Source organism: Lynx rufus, unplaced genomic scaffold, assembly GCF_022079265.1.
Source record: "Lynx rufus isolate CCGP_SWC_20201006 ecotype Redwood Valley unplaced genomic scaffold, mLynRuf1.p SCAF_31, whole genome shotgun sequence".
NCBI lineage: Eukaryota > Metazoa > Chordata > Mammalia > Carnivora > Felidae > Lynx > Lynx rufus.
In genome coordinates, this window is record NW_025814847.1 from 4,494,462 (window position 1) to 4,519,577 (window position 25,116).

Here is a 25,116-nt window from a genome sequence, read left to right on the forward strand (position 1 = left end):
AGGGTCCATATCCCAGGGGAGAGGCTGGAGCAGCTGAGTCACCCTGAGAGCTGGGCCCCTGGCCACGCAAAGTCACTTACTGAGCCCCTGCTGGACACTAGGAATAGACCAGGGCACCGCAGACACATTGTCCTGGACTGGATTTTCTAAGTGGGGTGGGAACATGTCCAACAAGTCAAGTGTGTCACAGCTGAGGAGGGGAGGGCAGCAAAGCATAGGGGAAGCCCGCAGTGGTCAATGGGTGCTTGGAAAAGGCCTCAGCGGCCAGCGGCGCCTGGAAAGAAAAAAATGGGCCAGAAGCAGCGAGCGGTTAGGCCAGCAGGGGGGAGGACAGGCCCCACAGACAGGGAGGGCACGTTGGGGCAGCCGCCCTGCCTCGTGTGGGAAAGGTGGAGGCCACTGTGCCTGCGTTAAAGCGACTGAGCAGGGGAGGGGGGTGGGGGCGTACTGGGAAGGAGGAGGGCCTCATAAGGCCGTCAGCTGCACTCTGTGCGAGGGGGGTCATCGGTGGGCTGTGTTTGCTTCCTCCGCCCCTCCTCTCCAGACCCCTGTCCCTCTTCTCGCCACAGGCAACACCAGAGTCCGGGGGAAATGAGTCAGGCCTTCACGTAAGGCTCCAGGCCATATACCCGCGTCCACGGCAACACATTCACCCCAGCCGACAGGCGGGAACAACCCGAGGGTCCGTTCACACATGAAGGGAGAAACACAGTGTGGGCTAGATTGACTGTGGAATATTATTCAGCCTTAAAAAGGAAGGAAATTTGACACCTGCTACAATATGGCGGAACCGTGGAAACGTGCTAAGTGAAAGGAGCCGTCGACTAGAAGTGTGCGGTCCCACTTGCACGAGGTCCCTAGAGTAGACAAACCCATAGAGACACGAAGGAGAATAGAGGTGGGGGGGGAGCGGGTGGTGGGCACGGGGAGTTAGTGTTTCACGAGGACAGAAGTTTCTGTTTGAGTCGGTGAGAAAATTTTGGAAATAGTGCCCAAAATTGTGAATGTACTCGACACCGCTGAATGGTACACCTAAAAATGGTTAAATGGTAAATTTTAGAAGATTTTATTTTTAAGTAATCTCTATACCTAACATAGGGCTGGGATTTACGGCCCAAGATCAAGGGTCGCTCGCTCCACCGGCTGAGGCAACTGGGTGCCCTGGTAATTTATAGCCTGTGTATATTTTACACAATTTTTCGAAAACCTCAAAGAGACTTGGGCCTGGACTGGCCTCAGCCTATAGCTGCTCTCTGGGCAGAGATCACGGAGGAGTTTCCGAGAGGCCATTACAAACGTCCTGCGCAAAACTAAGGGCTCTCTCCATATGCACAGAGTCCAAGCTCTTGGGTAAGGTGGGGTACAGAATGGAGGGTACAGTGCCCTGCTACCAGTTGCATAAAAAAGGGACAGGTTGTGGTGTTTGGCTGGCTCAGTCAGTGGAGCGAGTGACCCTTGATCTCAGGGTCGCGCGTTCGAGCCCCACATTGGGCATCGATGGGTGAAAAAATCATAATAAAACAAAATGTTCTTATATCTAAAAGGGAGGGGAGGGATATATATTGTTTGTACCTGTATAGTCCATTTCTGAGAGAAGACCCAGAAACTCCAGAAATCTGGTAGAACGTCCTGGAGCGGGGGGAGGGCTGAGAGGCGGGGGCGGGGCTGGGGGCGGGGCTGGGGGCGGGAAGGGAGAAACTTCACCCATACGCTGGACCTCTGAGTTTTGCATATTGCACAAGTGTTTATGCAAATAAACGTAAATATGTTTGAACGAATTCAAATTCTGGAACGTTTGGAAATACAGCCGCAGGGCCCACCCCCCATATTCTGATTCCGGAGGTCGGAGACGGCCGCCAGGCGCACATCCACAACAGCGGCAACGCGGCCGCCGGTTACCGCGCCCCGCGGGGAAGCTGGTCTGTCTCGACAGAAGAGAAAACCGACGCTCCGAGTGTCGGGCCGGCGGGGGCGGGCCCCTGACGCCTCAAGGGCCCCGGGGCAGCTCTCAGGCGCCCCCAGCCGGCCGGCCGGGGTCGTGTTGCCGAGCGAGCGTCCTCAAGCTGGGGGGCAGGGGGGGGACCTTGTGCGCGTGTGAGAGAGCGTGTCTGTGCGGGGGTGGAAGCGCCGGTTCGGGGGTAGGGTGCGCGTGCGCGTGGGCGGACTGGGAGTGTCTGTGTGCACGTGTACCGGCGCTGGGCACTCTCTGTCCTTGACCTCTTGCAGCAACCCTGAGGCCACCAGGGTGCAACCTCCTGACCCCCTCCCTCACACACAACCCGCCACCCTTCCTGTCCCCTCTGTGTCCTGAACACCACACGGTCACCGGCCCGACCCACTTTGTGAAACCTAACTGCCAGCGTTCTTGTCTGTCCCCGGTCCCGCGGCGGGGGGCCTGACTTTCAGGACCCAGCGTGGGGCAGCCATGTGCGCGTCTCGGGGTGTGGGAGGGCTCTCATGGGACAGAGCCAGACAGTCCGGTCCCGCTGGGATGTGCAGGCCTGTGGGCCTGGTTTTGTCGCCTGCGGGCCTCCTGCGCAGAGCTGCCTGGCCCTGGATGAGGCGCAAAATACGTCTCACATGGTGCGGTTGCTTGTGGGCCGGGGGTCAGCCAGAATGCTTTTCCTCTTTGACCCGATTTCAGGTCAAAGCTTTTGTCCCTCTGTAGGACAGGGCCTGCTCTCGGGCATCAACCCCACCTCCTGTTAAGCTGCTTGGGGCTTGGATCTCCCGGAGTCTCCTCCCAGGTGGCCTTCCATTCTGTCTGAAGTTGCCAGGCCAGCCTTAAACATCCCATGTCCCTCCCCAACCCCCGAGCACAAGTCCTAATTCCCCAGTCCCTAAAGTCTGTTACGTCCCTTCCCTCTGGTTACAGCTTTCAGCCATCTTTATTTCTCCTGTCTTCTAGAAACAGAGCCTAGGGGGCGCCTGGGTGGCTCAGTCGGTTAAGCGTCCGACTTCGGCTCAGGTCGTGATCTCGCAATCTGTGAGTTTGAGCCCCGCGTCGGGCTCTGTGCTGACAGCTCAGAGCTTGGAGCCTGTTTCGGATTCTGTGTCTCCCTCTCTCTGACCCTCCCCCGTTTATGCTCTCTCTCTCTGTCTCAAAAATAAATAAAGGTTAAAAAAAATTTTAAATAGAAACTGAGCCTTGGATCCGTGCTCATTCCCCTTCGTAAGTCCCTCCTGCTACCTAACCCCTTTCTTTTTCCAACTAGAGTCTGACGGGAGGGATAGTGCTTAGGAGCTACAGCTCAGCCTCTGCAACCACTCTGAGTCCGAATCCCAGCTCCACTGTCGACAAGATCTCTAGCCCCAAAGTGTATCAGGCAGGGTTCCATCAGGAACTAAGGGTTCTCTCCAATCAGATAAATTGAGCAACGTCTCCTAGCAGGGTTATATCCAAAGGTGTGCACAGGGTGCTGCTGAACCACAGGGGACAGAGCATTACCCCAGATCTAGAAACAGTGGGCTTAGTGCCACTTTGGGGGCCCAGGGGATGGGGAGAGAAGAGCCCCTAGAATCTGGAGAGGGTCTCTGGTGGCAGCGGTGACCTACAGCATCCTGGCAGGGAGGCGGGGGGGGGGGGGAGTGTGTGGAATGCCCAGCCTCCCTCTCCTCCGTCCCATCTCCTGTTCTGTGGCCAAGCCCAACAGAAGCCACGGACGAGCCTTCAGCCTCCTGGCCCCCTGACAGAGCGGACAAGGGTAGAGGAAGGATCTGGAGTGGCGACAGAAGATGCTGGCACGCCCTGCGAGCCTCAGTCTCCTCCCCATCAAACAGGCTATCGATCCTCCCTTCCTTCTAGGCTGTCACGGTGATAGAAGATACCCGTGAGGTGCCGAACACTGGCCCAGCACACCCACGGTGCTCAATGCACACATCCTAATGTCTGCTTGGGGATTTAACGATTAATTGGCACCTTGAACTTAGCCTGGCTAAAACTGAAACCTTGAGGGGCGCCTGAGTGGCTCGGTTGGTTGAGCGTTCCACTTGGACTCAGGTCATGGTCTCGCGGTTCGGTTTCTAAGTTCAAGCCCCGCATCGGACCCTACTGTCAGAGCAGAGCCGCTTTGGGTCCTCTGTCCCCCTTCCCCGCTCTCTCTGCCCCTCCCCCACTCGTGCTCTTTCTCTCAAAAAAAAAAAAATAAAACTAAAACCTTGAATGTTTCTCCCACAAACTGGTTACTGGTCTCAGTAGATGGCACTGCCATCTACCCGACTGGTCAAGCCAGACCCCACCCAGCGCCATCCTTCAGGGGATGGAAGTCTCCGTCTGCCTGTCCCCGCATCCATCATTCCACCCTGCGTGCTCTTGTCCAGACACGTCGCACATCCGTCTCTCCACTGCCTCCCCCCGGGCTTGCTCCTCACCCTGGCCGCTGCTACTCTGTGATCCCCACCTGCCAGTGACAGAGATCTACAGTGTCCGCTGCGTCAGGCCACTCCACCGGTGCCCTCCCAGTCCCTGCTGTGTCTCCAGTCTCACAGGGCCCATGCCCCTCCGCCGGGCACCCGGCCTCCTGACCCCTGCACATACGCCCCTCCACCGGGCACACGGCGTCAGTGCCCCCCCCCCCGGCCCCCAGGACTAGGCCTTTTCTCTCCTCAGAGCATCGACACATATTATTTCCAACCCCACAGAAAAACTCCTTTCTTCCGGGGCGCCTGGGTGGCGCAGTCGGTTAAGCGTCCGACTTCAGCCAGGTCACGATCTTGCGGTCCGTGAGTTCGAGCCCCGCGTCAGGCTCTGGGCTGATGGCTCGGAGCCTGGAGCCTGTTTCGGATTCTGTGTCTCCCTCTCTCTCTGCCCCACCCCTGTTCATGCTCTGTCTCTCTCTGTCCCAAAAATAAAAATAAACGTTGAAAAAAAAATTTAAAAAAAACAAAACAAAAAAAAAAAAACTCCTTTCTTCCAATTGTCCCCACCAGTTCCTTCTCATCCTTCAAATCTCAACTTAAATATGATCACACTTCAAAGAGGCCTGACCAAACCGTCTCACCTAAAATCCATTTCTCAGGACACCTGGATGGCTCAGTCGGTTGCGTGTCCAACTCTTGGTATCGGCTCAGGTCGTGATCTCCTTGTCATGGGATCGAGCCCCACGTGGGGCTTGGAGCTGGGCATGGGGCGTGCTTGGGATTCTCTCTCTCCCTCTCCCTCTCTGCTCCTCCCCCTTCTCAAAATACATAGACAAACTTTAAAATTTATTTTTTTAAATATTTTTTAATGTTTATTTATTTTTGAAGGAAAGAGAGACAGAGTGTGAGTGAGGGAGGGGCAGAGAGCGAGGGAGACACAGAATCCGAAGCAGGCTCCAGGCTCCGAGCTGTCAGCAAAGAGCCCGATGCGGGGCTCGAACCCACAAACCACGAGACCATGACCTGATCTGAAGTCGGACGCTTAACTGACTGAGCCACCCAGGCGCCCCTAAAATTTTGTTAATGTTTATTTTTGAGGAAGAGAGAGAGAGACAGAGCGCGAGCAGGGAAGGGGCAGAGAGAGAGGGAGACACAGAATCCCAAGCGGGCTCCAGGCTCCGAGCCGTCAGCCCAGAGCCCGACGCGGGGCTCAAACTCGCGAGCTGTGAGATCATGACCTGAGCGGAAGTTGGACACTTAACCGACTGAGCCACCCAGATGCCCCTAAATAAACTTTAAAATAAAATACATTTCTCTCTTTCCTCCCTGTTGACTTTGCTGCTCTGACACCCTGATCTGTTCTTTAACAGCACTTACAAACTTTGTGGTTCTATATTCATTTCTTTGGTGCTTGTTTATAGGCTGTCTCCCCACACTGCTAATTCCATAGAGGACAAAGGCCCTGTTTTGCCCACCGTTGTATCCTCAGGACCTGGCACGAAGTAGGTGGTCCATAAGCATTGGTCAATGAGCAAAAGGTAGCCGGTGTCCCGGTGACGGCGATGCCATCAGAGCCCGTCCAGAGACTGTCCCCACACCATCAAAGTGCTCCCCAAGCCCTCCCTTCAGGCTCCAGTCTCTACCCTAAATCCTCCTGTTCCCGGATTCATCTAGGGCTCATTTCAATAAAGGACAAAGGAAAAGGGGCCACATCACCAAAATGTCTATTCAGGTTGATGACAGCATGAGTGGATTGAAGACTTATCGGGGCAAATGGATGAGAGACGGGGAATGCCAGGAGACGGGGCAGAGCGCGTGCAAGCCTGGGGGAGGGACAGCGTGTGGGGACCCGGGCAGCCAGCAGGGCGTGCCCCTCTTCTCTTCTCTGGCCCCTTAGATAAGACAGTAGTTTTGTCATGCTCCACCCCACACACAGCCCCTCCCTTTGTAGCATGTCCCGCCAGGAGAATGTGCCACCCCAGGACGTTTGGTCAAGGATCTCGAATTCCCTAAGGGCCTTCATAAATACCGTCCTGATTGGGGCTCCGGGAGGTAAGGAGAGGCAACAGAAGCCACTGCATAGGAGGCAACGAGGGTGGAAATCAGGAGCGGAGGTAGAGATACAAATAATAGACATCTGCTGCCGGCCGAGAGGGCCTTGGCATTGGGGCGGGGGCGGGGGTGGGTCTGTGTTTATTGGAGTCTCCCCGGTGTTAAGTTTTGGGCCCTGGCCTGAGCCTCTTTCCCAGCGCCTGTAGGCAGAGCACACAGGAGCCTGCCGCACGGGAACCACGGGGTCTGCCCGTGTTGCCTGGACTCTGGCCCCCGGTGGTGACACTTTAACCAGCACGCACAACTGCTCCCTAGCCTCGTGCCTCGTGCCTCGGCCACAGACAGTGTGGGGCAGACACCCAGAGACAGGCGGGCACCCGGAGCATGGAGGGTGCGGCTGGACGTGGGGCTCCTCTGGGCTGGGCCGGGCCAAGCTCCGGGGACCCTGGGACCAGAGTAGCATTGAAGGGGCTGGGGAACTCAGAGGAGGGGCTCGGGAAGTCCACCCATTGGAAGGAAGAAAACAGGAACCTTAGGAAAGGGGACTGGGTGATTCTGGACAATGAGCAGTCAGTGTGGACCAGAGATGGCGACGGGCCGAGGCTGAGGGAAGTCAGCAGCTGAAGGGCGGGAGGTCGGGGTTGTGAGGGCAGGCCGGAGTGGGTCAGACCCGGACATGCATCCCATCTCTGTTACTTAGAAGTTCTATGATCTGGGGCAATTTATTCAATCTTCCTCAACCCCTGTCTCCTTCTCTGGAAAGTGGGGACACTTGTAGAGCACGTAACGGTACTTGCTCCACAGGATCCTTGGAACTAGGGAGGGTAATGCATGTAGAGTGCCCAGGCCCGAGGAAGGACCCCGGGAAACCTGGAGCGCTCAGGGCGGGAGCGCAGCGCTGGGATGAAGGGGGGAGGGCGGTGAGGCGGGGGCCCACACAGCCCTCTTCTGCTGCAGGGCCAGCCGGGTACCTACGGCGGGTCAGCGGGGCCCAGCTGGCCCACGAGCTGGGCACGGCCTTCTTCGAGCGGCAGCAGCTGTCGGCCGCCATGGCGGACACCTTCCTGGAGCACCTGTGCCTGCTGGACATCGACTCGGAGCCCGTGGCCGCCCGCAGTACCTGCATCATCGCCACCATCGGTAAGCAACCCCCCCCCCCCCCCGCCAGCCTCCCGGATCTCAGACCGGGTCATTCATTCAACAGATACTTGTTGAGCGCTCGGTAGCCAAGGTGTCAGGCCCCGGCCCTGGGGGTAGATCAGCGAAGCAAAGATCCCGACCCTTGGGGAGCTGACAACCCAGCCGGGTGAGACGGTAAATACTAACCGTAGGGGCACCGGGGTGACCCAGTCAGTTAAGCTAAGCGTCCGACTCTTGACCTCGGCTCAGGTCACGATCTCCCAGCTTCTGGGTTCGAGCCCCACATCGGGCTCTGCGCTGTTGCAGAGGCTGCTTGGGATTCTGTCTCCCCTTCGCTCTGACCCTCTGCCACGTGTGCTCTTTTCCTCTCTCTCTCAAAATAATAAAAATGGAAAAATGCTAAACATAATAACTTAAAAAGGAGTAAACTATTTAGCACGTGAAAAAGTGATACGAACAATGGAAAAGAGAAAAATGGAGTGGAGGAAGGGACCCCAGGGCGGGGGGCGGAAGGGCAGGCTGCCGTCCCAAGCGGGGAGAAGATCAGATCTGCGCAGAGACGGAAGGAGATGTGAGGAGGGCGGTGTCTGTGGCGGGTGGGGGAGAGTTCCAGACCAGGGGGCAGCCAGCGCACAGGCCCTGAGTCAAAGAGGCCGGGACGGTTAGAAGACATCAAGGGGAGAGTGGCAGGATGAAGGTATTGTGGAGAGAAGAAGGCCATGTAGGGCCTGGTGGCCACTGTCAGGGTCTGGGTGGGGCCCCCCACCCAGAGAAGTGGGAGACGATGGCCCAGCAATGAGCAGGAGAATGGCTGGCCTCCCACGAGGGCCGCCCTGGCTGTACTGGGGAGACTGGGGTGGCGGTGGGAGCAAGAGCCCCTGTGGCTGCTGAGGTGCTTTTTTTTTTAATTTTTAAAAAAGATTTTTAATTTTTTTAATGTTGATGTTTGAGAGAGAGACAGTGTGTGAGCGCGGGAGGGTCAGAGAGAGAGGGAGACACAGCATCGGAAGCGGGCTCCAGGCTCCGAGCTGTCAGCACAGAGCTTGACGTGGGGCTCGAACTCACGAACTGGGAGATCATGACCTGAGCCGAAGTCGGACGCTCGACCGACTGAGTCACCAAGGTGCCCCTTAAAAATTAAAAAAAATTTTTTTTTGTTTATTTATTTTTGAGAGAGACAGAGACAGAATGCGAGGGGGTTAGGGCCAGAGAGGGAGGGAGACACAGAATGGGAAGCAGGCTCCAGGCTCTGAGCTGTCAGCACAGAGCCCGACGCCGGGCTTGAACCAACCAACCAGAGATCAAGTCCCACCCTTGGCGGACTGAGCCACCCAGGCGCCCCTCCTGCAGTGTTTCTGACTCAGACCAGGTAGGGGCAGTGGCGGTGGTGAGACAAGACGGGGTTCCGAATGCATTTGGAAGACAGAGTTGACAGGATTTCCAGATGGGTCGGACATGGCGTGGGGGTGGGGCTGAAGAAGGAACCAGAGAGGAGTCAACTAGAAGGTCGCATTTTCAACTGAGCAGGAAAGACGGTGGAGGAGAGGTTTTGAGGGGAGGAGATAGGAGCTCGCTAGGGGCGGGGGGGTTTGAGGGGCACAGAGTCAACCAGAAACACAGGTCTGGGTTTGGGGCAGGGTCCGAGTGGCAGATATAAATGTGGGAGGTGCCAGCATCTAGATGGCATTTGAAGCCACCAGACTACCACCAAGGGAGCGAAGAGAATCAGGCATCTGATGTTAAGGGCGAGGGGAGGGGGGGAGCGAGAGAGGCAGAGAAGGAGCGGCCGCCCCGGGAGCAGGAAGCCAGGAGGGGCGCGTCCTGGAAGCCACGTGAGGACGCGTGTCAGGTGCTGCCGAGGGGCCAGTGGCTGCATTTAGCGACACCGAGGTTCCCGGTGACCCTCGCAGGAAGAGGGGCCGGCGAGGCGGGAGGCCAGCGCCGACTGGAGCCCGAACAAGGAAGAACAGGGGGCGGGGGAGGATCAGAGGCAGCGAGCTCGGAGAACTCCTGCGACGAGTTTTTCTTCAAAGGAGAGCAAGGAGACAGGGCTGGAGCCGGAGGGGAACTGGGGCTCAGAGGGTCTTTGGTGATGAAACCGAGAACACAGGCTTCCGTGCTGATGGGAACGCTCCAGTAGAGAGGAGAGCACGGATGGCTCGCTCGGGCTGGGGAGGTCGGCAGAGCCGGGGGGGTGGGAGGGCAGCTCGCTCGGGCCTAGGAGGCCTCTCGGCTCCAAAGGCCCAGACGGACCCCAAATGCCCCACCCGGCAGCCGTCTCCTGCCGTGCCCCCTCCCGCGCCGGGGGACCCCTGGCCCGCAGCACCTACATCGCCGCCGGCTGAGGACGCTCCCCTCCGAGCCCCCCACAGCGCCCCCACCCCCGGGAGGCAGGTGTTGGCTGGAGGGGAGCAGAGCTGCTGACGGGGGAGTAGAGGCTGCTCAGGGAATAAAGGTCGGGTCTCCCGTGGCGCGGTGATGGGTTTGCTCCCCCCCCCCACCCCGGCTTTGGGAAGCAGGTCGGTCGCCTGAGCGGATCCCCGCTTCCAGGGCCGGCCTCGCAGTCGGTGGAGCGCCTCAAGGAGATGATCAAGGCCGGGATGAACATTGCGCGCCTCAACTTCTCGCACGGCTCCCACGAGGTGCGGGGCGGGGCGGGGCCGGGTGGGCGGGGCCAAGGCCCGCGCGGGACGGGGGGGGGGGGGCGGCCCTGGCGACCTTCCCCTGAAACGCCCGCTCGCTGGTCCGCAGTACCACGCTCAGTCCATCGCCAACATCCGGGAGGCCGTGCAGAGCTTTGCAACTTCTCCGCTCAGCTACCGACCCGTGGCCATCGCTCTGGACACCAAGGGACCCGAGATACGCACCGGGGTCCTGCGGGGGGTGAGAGGGGCGGGGCTTGGGGGCGGGCCCGGGGGTGGGGGGGGCCCGGGGGCGGGTCTCACGGCCCCTCTGGCCCCGCCCCTAGGGCCCCGAGACCGAAGTGGAGCTAGTGAAGGGCTCCCGGGTGCTGGTGACCGTGGACCCGGCGTTCCGGACGCGGGGGGACGCGAACACCGTGTGGGTAGACTACCCCAATATCGTCAAGGTCGTGTCGGTGGGGAGCCGCATCTACATAGACGACGGGCTCATCTCCCTCCAGGTGCAGAAAATCGGTGCGGATGGGCCTCCGCCCCAGCCGCGGGGACGCGGGGTGCGCTCCTTCTCCCTGGCCCCCTCGCCTCGTAGACCCGCCGCCCCCGCCCCTGGCCAGCGCCCTCCCCCACCCGTCCCCGGAGCCCGCGGGGTCCAGGCTTGAGGGCTCAGCCCGGGTTGGGGCCGGACTGCCGGGTTAGTCGTCCCTCCCACGGACGCCCACCGGTGCCTGTTCCGTGCACGGCCCAGGCCCCAAGGTGGCCAGACAATAGGACGCGGGTTCCTGATTTCCTGGGGGCCCACGCCCCGTGCCCGCCCTCCACGACTCTGCCCCCGGCTCGCCCCTGACCTGCGCTGGCTCTTTCCATGCCTGCAGGCCCGGAGGGGCTGGAGACCCACGTGGAGAACGGCGGCGTCCTGGGCAGCCGCAAGGGCGTGAACCTGCCCGGAACCCAGGTGGACCTGCCGGGGCTGTCCGAGCAGGATGCCCGGGACCTGCGCTTCGGGGTGGAGCATGAGGTAGACATCGTGTTTGCCTCCTTTGTGCGGAAAGCCAGTGACGTGGCTGCCATCCGGGAAGTTCTGGGGCCGGAAGGACGGAACATCAAGATCATTAGCAAAATCGAGAACCACGAAGGCGTGAAGAGGTGAGGCTTGGTCCCTGTCCCCACCAGGCCCCAGCCATCCCCCAAGCCCTGCCTCTTCTCCAGCCTGCCTCTCCCTGGCGTCTCCTGGCGCTTCCTCAGCCCTGACACCCCAACCGCCCAGGTTTGATGAGATCCTGGAGGTGAGCGACGGCATCATGGTGGCTCGAGGAGACCTGGGCATCGAGATCCCACCTGAGAAGGTTTTCCTGGCTCAGAAGATGATGATCGGACGCTGCAACCTGGCGGGCAAGCCCGTTGTGTGTGCCACGCAGGTCTGGAGTGAGCCCTCGGGGACCCCGCACGCTCTCTGGGCTGGGGGAGGGTGAACATCCTCACCTTCGGTCTCTGGCACATTTTGCCGTCCAGTGTTTGATCCTCAAGCGACCGAGCTGGGAAGAGAGACCGTGAGCCCGCGTTTTGAGACGAGGAAACGGGACAGCCAGAGTCACACAGTTTGTGGCCGTGACCCTGGCTTTCAGGGCCCTCTGAGAGTGGCAGAGAAGTAGCTTGGGCAGGGACCCCAGGCAGAGTGTGACTGCTACCGCTCTGACGCCCAGATGTCCCCCAGATGCTGGAGAGCATGATCGCCAAGCCCCGGCCGACCCGGGCAGAGACGAGCGATGTAGCGAACGCTGTGCTGGACGGGGCGGACTGCATCATGCTGTCGGGGGAGACCGCCAAGGGCAAATTTCCCGTGGAGGCCGTAAAGATGCAGCACGCGGTAGGGGCGCCCCACCGAGACGGATGCGCCGGAAGCCCCGCCCCTTCCGGGCTCCAGCGCCCCGCCCCCGCCTGACCTCCCGGTGTTTGCAGATCGCCCGGGAGGCCGAGGCTGCCATCTACCACCGGCAGCTGTTTGAGGAGCTGCGCCGGGTGGCGCCACTGAGCCGGGATCCCACTGAGGTCACTGCCATCGGCGCGGTGGAGGCCTCCTTCAAGTGCTGTGCTGCTGCCATTGTCGTGCTGAGCAAGTCTGGCCGGTAAGGAGGACGCCGGCAGCACCGAGAGAGAGCTTTGGGTCAGGGGCACACTGGGACGGGCCCCGGGCCTGGGTTCGGCCTTGTCATCAGAGACGAAGGATAGGATTCTGGGGCCAGAGCAGAGGGAGCTCCAGGAGAGTGGGGGGGCCAGCAGGGGCGGGCCTTGGGCACAGCAGGAACTGTGCCAGCGAGCTCCAGGGAGCTGGAAGGGCAGTGTGACATCACTGGGCACGTTGGCTTCCAGGCCATCTGGGCATCTAGGGCCCCTGAGCAAGTCCTCTACATTCACCCCACAAAGCCTTACAATGCTGAATGTTCCAGAAGGTCCCAGAAGGTTTTAGTTCAAGTCTTTGCTCTCAAATCGGCCCTGAGACCTCGGGTAAGTCACCCAGGCTCCATAGACCACTTTTTCTCGTGGAGTCGTCAGGATTAACAAGAGACGTTTGTGAGTTAAGTACGATAGGGTTTCATGTTTCTCCAGAAGTTTCTTATTATCTGCCTCGATATATCCTTCATTGTGTCTTATCTTCCTTATGTGGTAAGAAGGGCAGGCATTCTTATGCCCATTTTACAGGTGAGAAAAACAAGGCCCGGAGGTATATGATGACTTACCCAGGGCCACACAGCTTGTTTGTGACACCTGGGACCAGAACCCCAACTCTTGTTTCCTGGCTCACTACTGCCTCACTGTTCTGAGACCTTCTCCACCTCCTGCAGCTCAGCACAGCTGCTGTCTCGGTACCGACCTCGGGCAATGGTCATTGCCGTCACCCGCTCTGCCCAGGCTGCCCGGCAGGCCCACCTGTTCCGAGGGGTCTTCCCCGTGCTCTACGGTAAACCTCCAGAGGCCATCTGGGCAGACGATGTGGATCACCGGGTCCAATTTGGCATTGAGAGTGGTGAGCCACCTCGGTTTCCTCCCCACCCAGCCCTAGGTCTGTGTCATCAGGCCCCCGACCCCACTTTCCACACCCACTCGAAGGGCCTCGCCTCCCTCCTCTGGTCCCAGATTTTCCCTGAGAAGGTCACTAAGACACCAGGCTATTTGGGCCTCCGGGGGCCAGGGGACACACTGAGGAGGGCAGTGGGAGAGGGGTCGGCCCAGCTGCCGCTGCTGGAGCTGGATGGGACGTAAGGAGGAAGAGGTGAGAGTACAAGGGGGACCCCGTCCCCCCAGCTGTGTGGCTGTGATCATACTCCGTCTCTTCCCGGGGGCGTGGCAGCACTGACAGCAGGCCCAGTACTTAGCCACCCGGCCCGCACTGCCCCGTGGACACACTCTCTGTGGCGCCACCTATGGGACACTGTGCACTGGAGGAGACGGAGGGTGGCGGCTGGTTCTCACTGGGGGGCTGGCCAGCGTCCCCCAACGGCTGATGGTCATCTTCCTCCCGCACCCCTGCTAGGAAAGCTCCATGGCTTCCTCCGCGTCGGGGACCTGGTGATTGTGGTGACAGGCTGGCGACCTGGCTCTGGCTACACCAACATCATGAGGGTGCTGAGCGTGTCCTGAGATGCCGTGCCCCGCTGACACAGCCCAACCCGGACCCCCACCCCCTCCACCCCACACCCCTACGGTCCCACGGCCGTCTTCTCTGCTCTCCTCCCTCCCTGCCTAGGCCACATCTGCCATCCAGCCCCATCCCAGGGTGCCCCTTCCCCGCTCCATTTCACGCAGGCCCCTTAAGTCTGTGTCCAATTAAGCACTGGCCATCTGGAAGCACCAGTCCTCCCGTCCCTGCACCCAATGCTCTCAGCCTAAGATGCTCTGAGCCTTTAATCCTAGCTTAACTGGTTAATTCTATTCCTCTGGGCTTCCCATACGGGGGGGGGGGGTGCAGGGAGGAGGGGAACAGGGCCATCATGTCCACAGTCTCCACAAAGTCACCATTTAAAAAATGTTCCGTATCCATGCCGTCTGATACCCTCAGTGTGGCCCTCATGCATCTCCTGGGGAGAATGCCACCTCTTTCCTCACCGTGACACAGTGACGTCAAAGCACCGCCGTTCTGGGGGAAACTGGGGTAGACCAGTGCCGGGGAGCACAGAGAGCCGCATGGGCTCATCTCGTCACTGTTCTCACAAGTAGGCCGCTCCCTGGCTGTTCTCATGCCCACCTCGTGCCTTGCTGGGTCAGAGGCCCCGCTGCTTCCTCCTGCACCCAGACATTCCTTCCTGCCCACCTTGGTCCCCACACAACCCAGGAGCCAAGACAAGTATCTCTAGCTTCTTTCTAAACCCAGCTGTTTGGGAGTGATTATACAACCCAGGACTCTTCACCCGAGAGCAAGATGACTTAGGGTCCTGGCCCTGCATTCTCTGATACTGTAGAGCAGACGTGGGGCCTGGGACGTGGGGTAAGGGATTTCCCTTGTGCCTGGGAAGGCAAAGGTACTGACGGGCCTGCCCTTCCCCAGGCTCGGATGTCTCGGGTCCTCCCCTTACTCTCTCACCAATGGTAAACTCTAAGCTCGGAACAAAACCCTTAAAAGTAGCAAGAGTCCACCCTTCTGCAGCCCCCTGTAGGGAGAGGGCTCAATATCGCTGCCTGCTGATAGAGCTGAGCGAGGACCCTATAAGGACAGGTAGGGAGGGATGGATAACGGAATGGCTGAATAAAATGAATTAATGATAAATAAAACTAGCAAATGAATAAATACAATTATTACATGATTGAATAAATAAGAATAAACAAGGAAGGGAGGAAGGAAAGAAAAAAATGGCCACCTAAGGATTCGGCCGCTTGCCCCCCCACCTGGGGGATCCAGGCTGGCACATTAAATAGGGACGTGCCAACCGTCCCTTGGCCTCAAGGGGGACACCACTGGGGCAGGGAAGAGGCTGCTCCCAGTTTACAAAGACAGTTGTACCACAGGGACAGAAGGTGCAGCAAACTTGACAGGAGACAGGTGTTCCCACAGTAGTGGGGGGGGGGGGCAGGAGGCATGGAGGGGGAGGGGCCACACGCGGCAGTGATGGTGGGTGCCCACGCTGGGGAGCCAAGATATCTGTTGACAGCAGCGGAGGCACAGGTGACTGGCAGTGCCCGGCTGTGCCAGGGAGACAGAAGTCAAGCCACAGCAGGTGGTTCCTGTGGGGTCAAGGGCAGGGAAACAGAGACATCTAGTTGCTTGGCAGTGATGGGGGGTGGGGGGACAAGGACTTGTGCTTCGTGAGGCGGGGGCCTGGGGCTGAGCCTGCGCCTGGCAGGACTATCCCAGGGGAACACCCTGCTCGGAGGCCTTAGAGTCACTTCTACTTGGCAGTGAAGACATGTAGCGCCTGGCACAGTGTCTTGAATGCGGTAGGCGCTCAGTACGTTTGATGAACGAGTGAGTGGATTAGGAGGATGTCAGACAGGCTGCAGGGTGCCTGAGCTGAGGACAGAGGCCATCTCCTGGGGAGATATTCCCACAGGGCCGTGTTTCGGGTCTCCTTGGCCTTCCCCAAGAGGCATCTGCCCTCGGGCGCACACTGGCGCACCCAAGAGCTTACCCAAGGGTTTCACATGTTGGCAGAGAGCTGGGGGCCCCGGGGGGCAGCTGGCTCAGGCGCTGATGGCCTGGGCGACTGAGCTGTCCCTGGCAGCTTGGCCAGGAGTCCTGAGGAGGACAGGCGTTCACTTCCTGAGCCCTTACGCCCAGGAGAGCCGTCACCAGCTGCCCGCTGAGGCAGAGAGGGTTGGGAGGCGGAGAGGGGACGGCCCCGAAGTCCTAGTCGCCGTCCACCTCCTCCCGGGGGGGGACCCAGCAAGGACACCTGGGAGCGCCCAGCCCGGGACAGGCTGGCATGAAGGGTTCGGGCAGGTGGGGCAGGCAGGCGGGAGGTGGATGCCCACGGGCCCCGGGCCAGCAGAGGGCCAGCTCGGACGGGCACTAGTGGGGAGGCCGGGAAGCCAGCTGAGCGTCGGGCAGAGCGAGCGAGGAGGGTAGCTGGAGAGTCAGGGGAGAGGGGCAGAGGGCCCCGCTGGTGAGTCAGGGCGATGGCCACACTGGAGGTCACGGCGGCCGCCTGCAGAGGCGCGTGCACCAGGGGCTCCCACAGCACTGGCTTTCCGCTGAGCCGAGCTCCTGTGCCCGGGGCTAGGCCCCGAACGCCCCGGGCCATGTCCCTGTCGTGCTGCACCAAGTGCTGCTCCATGGTGCCCCCGCTGCTGCCCGGACTTGGTTCGGAGCGTTTCCGCTGCAGGACAGAATTCTTCTTGCCTAGAAATGGTCCGGGGAGGGAGAGATTGGAGATGGGGAAGGAGTCCGAGCTGGAGGTCGGGTATCAAAGAGCAGGAGCATAAGAAGATGAACTCAGAGGACGACAGCGGGTGAGGGTGGGAAGGAGAGGACGGGGATGGGGGGAGGGGGTGAAGGTTGGGAGGCAGGGGTGGAGAAAGAGGGTCAGGGATGAAAGGATGTCTCTGAGAGGGTGAGAGGGAAGGAGGACTCGGCACGGAGCCACGGGGCCATCTCTCCAGGGGCAGGGGACACTGTGCCGGAGGCCTCGCGGGGCATTTGCCGGGAGTGGCGCGGGCTGGGGCGTGATGCCGAAGCGCCGGAGCCTGGGCCCTGGGAGGTTGGGGGCCCCTCGCGGGGGAGGCGGGGTGGGGACGCAGCCAGGACCCAGGGCAGACAGGCTGGACGAGCCTCACCGATGCGGCGCAGCCGGTCCATGGCTACCGTCTCGAAGGCCCGGCGCATCATGGGGAACTCTTCCAGCACGGCGTTGAAGTGGTCCACGCTGAGCGAGTACAGGCGGCAGTAGGTGTCAGCGCGCACGCTGGCCGTGCGCCGGCCCCGCGTCAGCAGACAGATCTCTGTCCAAGTCGGGAAGAGGCCCTCAGGACCGCAGTCCCCAGAACGCCCTCTCACCAGGCCCGCGGCAGCTGACCCGGCCCCCTCTCTGCCCGGGGCCAAGGCCCTGAGATGCCCCGAGCATCGTCTCCCTCCATCCTTCTCACTCTCTCCAGATTAAAGCTGGCACACAGGTGGGCCTTGCTGGCTCCGTTATTCCAGTCATTTCCATTCCCAGCCACCTCCTCTGCTCTGGTCCAAGGGGCAGGCCTGGGGCAGTGCCCTCTGTGTACCTGCCCCTCCCACCCCTTTGCATGAAGTCCAAGGGCAACCCAGAAGGAGAAAAGCAGTGCCAAAGGGCAAAGGGCACCCAGGGATGCTAGCGAGCAGGGGTGGTTTGGGGCCTGAGAGAGGACATCTGGTGGGGTGGCCCCCACTGTCGCAGCCTGGGTCCCGGGACCCTCCCCCACAGGGCACCCCACCAGGGAACCGTCCAACTCAAGCCCCTGGAACAGTATGGCTCGATTCCTGTCTTTCCTTCGTCTCCTAGGGTCCCCAGACTTCACCGCTTGAGGGTCTTAGAAGGCCCAGTGGCCCAGGAACTTTCCCCACCCCCGCCCTGCTGCTACCAATCAGAATCTCTTAGGAAGCTATTTAAAGCCACAGAGCTCCAGGCCCCAGGCCCAGAGATTCCGACTCAGGAGGCCTAGGGAAGGGCTAGAAGTCTTTGACTCTGCACACAGCCAGGCAGGAACTCTGCACAGTGATCCAGGGGAGCAACTGCCCTCTGTCCCCTGCTCCAGTCCCCCCACCCTCCCTGAGGCCTGCTGACCCCCAAAGTAGGATCCATCGGTGAGGCGGGTGTCCCGGGCACCGCGCGCCAGCACGCTGAGCAGCCCGTGCTGTATGAAGTACATCTTCCTGCCCACGGAGCCCTCGCGCACCACGAGGTCCCCTGGCTGGAAGACCTCAAAGTGCAGCTTGGTGAGCACCGCTGTCACGAAGCTGGGGTCGGCGTGGGCGAACAGTGGCATGTGGGCCACCAGGCCGCGGCAGGTGAAGTTAATGATCTCCTGGGCAGGGGAGGGGCCTGTCAGGCAGGCTGCGCCCCCTCCCCCGAGGTGCCCCCATCGAGCTCATCTGTCTCCAGAGGCCCCACCCCTGGGGTCATGGTCTGCCAAAGGATGGGGATGCTTCAGTGGGCCTGGGACCATCCCTGCACTCCTGCCTCCAGAGCTCTCCCGTGATCCCCCGCGGGACCGTGCCCCCCAAACAGAGATCCCTGCAGGCCCTCCCCGCATATCCTTCACCCCCGTAAGACCTTCAAGAAAGACCCTAACCCCTAAAAGCCCACCCCCCCCAAGGCCTGGCCTCCCACGAGGCCCCCCGCAGGCCCCGCTCCCTATAGGTGCACCTGCTGACCAGGAGCCCGTACCCCAGACGGCACCTCAGAAGCCCCGGTCCTTGCACAGCCCCCTCCGGGGCCCAGTCCCACCTCCCGAAGCGGCTCGCTCAGCTCGCCCAGGATGCTCTCTTCGTCGAACATCTTGCCCTGGTAGCGGTGCTCGTAGTACTCGTGGATGCGCTGCCGAGTGTCGGCGGGCAGCTTGTGGAAGGCCATGTACTGCTCCACCTGCTTGTACTGGGGGGCGGGCGACGGCAGTGGGTGAGAGGGTGCAGAGACACGCGTGGGGCAGGAGCAGTGGCGGGGTACGTGTGGAAGAAAGATCACAGACACAGGCCAGACCCGGAGGGGTGAAACACGGACAGAGGGGGTACACAGGGCCGCAGAAGGACATGTGGGTAGCAGTGGATACGGGGAGGACACACAGCACAGTGACAGGAAAGTCCAGACATGGGCAGAGGAGGGGCCCAGGGACGGGGACATAGGTCCAAACAAGGAGGAAGTCACACACACGGGCATGGGACAAACGGACACAGGGCAGGGAAGGACACGGAGACCCAACAGGAGCACGAGCACAGGCCTCACGTTGAGCTACCCAGCCCCTAGCCCCCCTGCAGGCCCACCCCTTCCTTCTCCGGCCCCTGCTCACCTTCTCCTGGTACTGACGTCGGGAAGAGTCCAGGGACTGGATGAGGGCGGTGGCGTGGCCGATGAACATAGCGTAGCACGTGGCGCCCACGATCATGCTGAGCATGGTGAGCCAGACGTCGGGCATGCCGACAGGTGCCTGCTGCCCGTAGCCAATGCACAGCATGTGACTCATGGCCTTGAACAGGGCGTGGGAGTACTGGCGTCCCCACGAGTGGTTCTGGAGGGCAGAGTGTACTGCACAGCTGGGCACAGCCTCCTCAGAGCCTCCTTGTCCTCCTGCCCCCCCCCTCCCTCTCTGGCGGTCCTTCTGTGTGCCCCTTTCTGCTTCAGACTGGCCTCCCAGGAGGCACTTCAGTTTGGTTCTGGGGGCCTCTCCGCAGCTTGGGGGGGGGTCCGTTTTGCCTAGGTTTCCTGCCCTGCCTGCTCCCTCCAACACAACAGCACTTCCTGTAGATAGCCTCCCCCCCCTCAGCTCCCCACCTCCTCGCTCGGCAGCTCCCGTCTCCGGCCCCAGTGCTCGGCCCTGCTACTCAAGCACAAGAGCCCTTCGAGGGCCCGGAAGGCAGAGTCGCGGGAGTCCTCACCGCCATGTGGTTGATGGAGACCCAGCAGTCAGGGGGGAAGTCCTGCAGCATGGGGACCAGGAACTGCAGGCAGCCGTCCCAGTGACACAGCAGCAGCATCATCCCGATGAGGTTGAAGATGCGAACCACCGCGCTCGCCAGGTCATAGGTCATGTGAAAGATCTGAGGATTCCGAGGAACGACTGCTGTGGACAGGACCCCTCCCCGCCGGTCCTCCTCTACTCCTGGCCTTGCCAATTCTCTCCTTGAACTTCTCTCTAGCCCCAGCCCCCATGGATCTTTAAAATGCGCTATTATTCATTTGCACAGAGCTCTACAGCACACATACAGCTAATACAGAGTTGGCTGTGTTACTACTACTCTCCGATCTTACGGAGAGGGAATCGATGCCAGTCACGTGCCCAGAATCACACACAGTGTCACAGCAGAAACTCAAAAAAATCTACTGCACAAGCTGCCCAGGCTGTGCCCACTGGAAAAGAGGAGAGAGGGCATTCCCGGTGTCATGTCCTCGGGGCACGTGTGCGAGGATTCATGCCAACAGCCCCCTTCCCTCCAGTAACACTCACAGAAAACACGCTGACAACTTGCTATGTCCCAGGCACTGTTCTAGGAGGTATTAAGTTACAGGTATTATTTCCTTTTATCCTTATGATACACCTCATCATGTGTAAGTATATTTAACATTTTCATCTTCTAGAAGAGGAAAACCAAGCCTCCTATAGCGTATAGTAAACTGGGATACGATCACAGGGAAAGAAACTGCAGAGCCCACACTCTGCACCCCTAAATCCTGCTCCCCTGCCGCTGGAACTCCAATGTCTCCCACTCCCTCCTTCCAGAGTCCAGCTAACCTGCAAGCGCTCCTCCAGCCTCTGCACTCTGCCCTCCTCACCTCCGGGTGTGTGTGGGGGGGTACCCCCTGAACCCTCACTCTGCCCCTGCTACTGACCCACCCACTTTGGAGGCAGCCCACCCAGCTGCCTCACCCCGTAGCATCACCAGGAGCCCCACCCATAGCGCCGTCCCGGAGGGGTCTGCGAGCCCCCCTGCCCACCTCCCTGCCCCACCTCCTCCCACTGGTGTATGTAGCGGATGAGGCGGGAGAGGCGGAGCAGCCGCAGGAGGCTGAGGATCTTGGTGAAGCGCACAATGCGTAGGGCCCGCGCTGTTTTGTAGACCTCGGCGTCCAGTCGTGGCTCCAGCTCTACCACCAGGAAGATGTAATCCACGGGGATGGAGGAGATGAGGTCGACCAGGAACCAGGTGCGCAGGTAGTGAGACCGGATGGCGCGAGGGGCCAGCAGGATTTCAGCACCCTCCTCCACCACGATGCCTGTGCGGAAGTTGAGTACCAGATCCAACAGGAAGAAAGTGTCAGAGAGGACATTGAAGACGATCCAAGGTGGGGAGTTCTCCTCCTTGAAGAAGGTGATGCCCACAGGCAGCACAATGAGGTTCCCCACCATCAGCAGGAGCATGATCAGGTCCCAGTAAAACCTAAGGTGGGGGTGGGGTGGGGAGGAAGGCCAGGATGACACTTCACCAGCCACCAGACAAACGGCAGATAGTCTGATACAGCCAAGAGTGGGCAAGGATTACCGAATAACGGGATGGCCACTTACAGCCGGCGGGAACGTAGACTGGGACCACCATTTGGGAAGCCAGTTTGCTATTATCTAGTAAAGCTAAACATTTGCATTCCCTGCCACCCAGCAATTCCATTAGGAGCATACACACGCTCAAGGGAAATATGAGCTCCAGGAGATGTATACAGAAATGTTCATAGCAGCATTGGATCTGGAAACGACCCACACGTCCATCCGTAGAAAAATGCAGATAAATAAGATAAACACAGTAGGTGAATAGACTGTGGTATACTCACGCCCCAGAATAATAGACAACCCTGACACCACCCAACGGCAGCCTCATGCTGAATCTTGCAAATTCGATGTTGAACAAAACGAGAAATAAAAGGATACACAGTGGATGAGTTCACTTGTACAGAGTTCAAAAACAGGCAAGACTAAACTGCAGTATTTAGCAATTCACAGGAAAGTGGTAAAACTATAAAGAAAAGTAAGAGAATGAGTGCCTCAGAAGTTAGAAAAGTAGGTTGCGGAAAGGACTGCGGGAGCAGTAAGGATGCTTTGGGGTGCCAGCAACCTAGTCTCTCCTGACCTGGATGGTCGTTACAGGGGGGTGTGCTTTGGAATTACATATACACGTGTGTGCGCGTAGACGTATATATGTACGTATACACGCACGTGCATCTTGAATATATATGCAACATGATGTATCATTATACGCTATCCTACCCAGATGCCTGCTATACACACGCACCTACTACACATAAAAATCCTCACTGTATACATGTACATATGTACAGATACATATACCTGCTTAATGTGTATAATATATATGTAATATCACGTACATGATTTATGTCACTATATTATATATTTTAAAGTAAAATAAAAAGATAAGCTACCCTGTGCTAACCTCCCAGGAGTGTTGAAAACACACACACTGAGACAATGGATACGATAGTGCCGTACAAGCACTGGTTGGTTTTATGACTCACCCACCTTTTGTTCCCAGATTTCTGAAGAGGTTGCTGCTGCTTCCATCTCAGCTCTCTGCCCATCCCTAGTCTAGGCCTTCACGCCCTCCCCAGCCCTCCCCACCCCACCCCTCCTTCCCTTCCCAACCCAGCTGGACCCATAGTTCCTGGTTCTCTGGTGGGATCTGCTCATCCGTGTCAGGGTATGGGGCGGGGGGGAGTCTGTTCTGCCTCCCATCCGAACTGAGCTTTTTAGGGATGCCCCACCCCCCTCCCCAGCACCTCAGACAGGGTTGCACATAGAGAAGCTCCACGGGAGATCCTGAGGCAGCGAGGCTAAAAGCTCTGCACGCCTTTCCTTCCCTAATCTCCCTGTGCCTGCTGGCGCTCTGGCCAAGCCCAGACAAGGGCACTGGCAGGGGAGAGCCACACTGCTGTGGTGAAAGTGTGGAAAGGAGAGGTCAGGAGGAAGCTAGCGAAGCTTCCATGCAGAGAAGTCTGAAGCGGTTAAAAACAGCATTAGCTAGAGTGGTTTAATTCCAGGACACACCTAATTGCAGTATCAACTCAGGACTCGGCCCTTTCTGACTCAGACTACGAAATCAATCTCTTCAGCTTCTAAAAGAAGCACAGGGGTCCCCAAAGCCAGGTCTCCAGGAAGCCCCTCAGACCGTGTGCTTTCCATCAACAACAAATCCTTGACCCCCCCCTTCCCCTCCCTCCTGGGCCACTGGAGAGTCCTGTACTGTGTGCTGAGAGCAGAGGGGAGGGGAGGGAGGGGAGGAGAAAGGAGGGGAGGGGTGGGGAGGGGAGGGGAGGAGAAATGAGGGGAGGGGAGGGGAGGGGAGAGGAGGGGCGGGGAGGGGAGGGGAGGAGAGGAGAGGGCTCGCCCAGCCATGGAGCGTCTTCACAGCCTGACTCACAGGCAGTCACAAGCTTAGCGGGTGATGCAGTAGAGAAGATAGAGAAGCGGCATGATAACACACGGCTTCTGGGGACACATCTGCGGGTAAAATGGGGGGGGAGATCACAGGAGGCTAAAACAGGTGCTCTGGTGGGGTAGGGATGAGGCAGTAAAGAAGAGGGGAGAGAAAGGAACAATGGGAGAAAGAGGAACATTTAGGGAGTGTGTATGTCTGTGGGTTCAAAATGATGTCCAGGTCTCCAATTGTGTTTCCAGGCTCCTGATCCACACCTCATCTTTCCTGCTCATTTTGCTCCCCACCTGAGGTGCTTTGGACACACTGTTGCCTCATCCAAAAGCTGTCCTTCATTTCCCCCAAGGACAGAGCTGCTCTCCTCCCCTAGCGACCTTGATGTAGAGGTACAGCCTGACGGGGACTGTGAAATGGCCCCACCTCCACCCTCGGTCCCTCTGATAGGCACCTGGGAGGGTGCCCCTGTCTTGCTTCCTCAATCGCTGGGAGTCCCGGCCCTGCCCCGCTACATCCCGCCTTCAGCACCAGGGACAGCGGCAAGAACCGCAGCCGGGACAACCCCGGCCCGCGCCCCGCCAGCGTCTCTGTTTTTCCTGGTAGTCGGCCCTGTTGAACTAGGCAGGTGCTGGGGGTAGGAGACAGCAGAGCTCGGTTTCCCCCTCAGGCTGACCCCGAGCCTTGGAACATGGCATAATTTCCCAGATCCCCAGCCGGCAGGACTGCAGGAGGCAGTCGTCCCTAACTCCAGTAGTCCCTGTGGTCCAGGTGGAGTTCTGGATTCCTGAAACGGTAAACCCAGGTCTCTAGTGTCTCCTCTGGTGTCAAGTCACTGAAGACCTCCGGCTGGGGATCCCTCGCCCAAGAATTCCCAGGCTAGACTGGGGGAAGTGACTCTGTTGTCCCACCCAAGGACCCCCGGGCCGGAAACGAAGAGTCTGTAGAGGGTGAGGCGTGCCCTGCCTCCGTGTCGCGGCCCATGGGGGTGGGATCTGTGTCCCCCGCCCTCCTTGCTGGGGCCCCAGTACCGGAAGTCGCTGTAGGGGTGGATGATCCAGGCCCCCGCTGACTTGACCCTCTCCTGCTCGATTTCCACTGCCTTGTGGCTGCCGAACACGCGAAGGGAGAACTTGTTGACCGTGGGCTGGAGCAGCGTCCCGAGTTGCCTTCTCTTGGGCTCGGGCCCAGACCCAGGCAGCGGTCCCGAGGCCGCGGTCACAGGCGCCGGAGCAGCCAGAGGCGCCGCTTCCAGCCCAGGGGTCGCCCGTTCGCCAGCTCCCGTAGTCGGCCGCTGCTCTGCCTCCATGATGCCCAGTGGCTTACACGCTTGGCGTCCTAGACCCTGCCGCGGCCATCCGGGACGCCGACCCCTCCCGTAGCAGGAGCCGGCGCAGCCCGGCGGGCTCCGAGCTGCCGGCTCGCGGGGCGGAGGGGGTGTGTGCGCCAGACTCGCGGGCGGGAGGCAGGCGGCGGGTTGCGCGGCGCCCCCTGGCGGGAGCCTCCCCAGGAGAGGGCGGGGCCAAGGAAGCCCGCCTCCAGGGAAGACTCCGGCATGGGCGTGGCCTAGCAGATGGGGGCGGGCCCCCAAGTAAGGGAGGAAGAGGCAGGGAAACACAGCCGGAGTCACGAAGGGGGCGTGATCTGGTGTTGATGAGCTCTTAGCCAATGAGCTCTAGGGAGGCGGAGCCGTCCGTGAATGGCGGGAAAAGCGGACGCTGGTTGTAGATCCCGGAGTCTCCGGAGGGCGAGGAATTGGGGACCAGAGAAGAGGTGGGGAACGGTCACTCCAATTCACGGACTTCCTGCATTTCACTGTCTTCCTCTCAGCACTCTCCTAGGCATACTCCTTTCTTCTCGTCTTCTCCATATTCCTCCTAGTATTTC

The 25,116-nt window shown here is 59.7% G+C and overlaps 2 protein-coding genes across 2 annotated transcripts; one reads left to right on the forward strand and one right to left on the reverse strand.

Annotated features, from left to right (window-relative positions):
- Positions 1–6,311: 6,311 nt before the first annotated feature.
- PKLR (pyruvate kinase L/R) lies at positions 6,312–14,949 on the forward strand. Its single transcript, XM_047093057.1, has 11 exons — positions 6,312–6,411; positions 7,369–7,551; positions 10,102–10,193; positions 10,303–10,434; positions 10,520–10,706; positions 11,063–11,333; positions 11,455–11,605; positions 11,902–12,054; positions 12,147–12,313; positions 13,031–13,212; positions 13,720–14,949. The coding sequence occupies exons 1-11, from the start codon at positions 6,312–6,314 to the stop codon at positions 13,824–13,826; spliced, it is 1,725 nt and encodes a 574-aa protein (XP_046949013.1). The 3' UTR covers positions 13,827–14,949.
- An 868-nt stretch (positions 14,950–15,817) lies between these two features.
- On the reverse strand, positions 15,818–24,538 carry HCN3 (hyperpolarization activated cyclic nucleotide gated potassium channel 3). Its single transcript, XM_047093030.1, has 8 exons — positions 24,261–24,538; positions 20,805–21,234; positions 19,735–19,896; positions 19,149–19,367; positions 18,590–18,736; positions 17,927–18,167; positions 16,953–17,117; positions 15,818–16,518 (listed from the first exon to the last, which is right to left on the reverse strand). The coding sequence occupies exons 1-8, from the start codon at positions 24,536–24,538 to the stop codon at positions 15,818–15,820; spliced, it is 2,343 nt and encodes a 780-aa protein (XP_046948986.1).
- Positions 24,539–25,116: the final 578 nt, after the last annotated feature.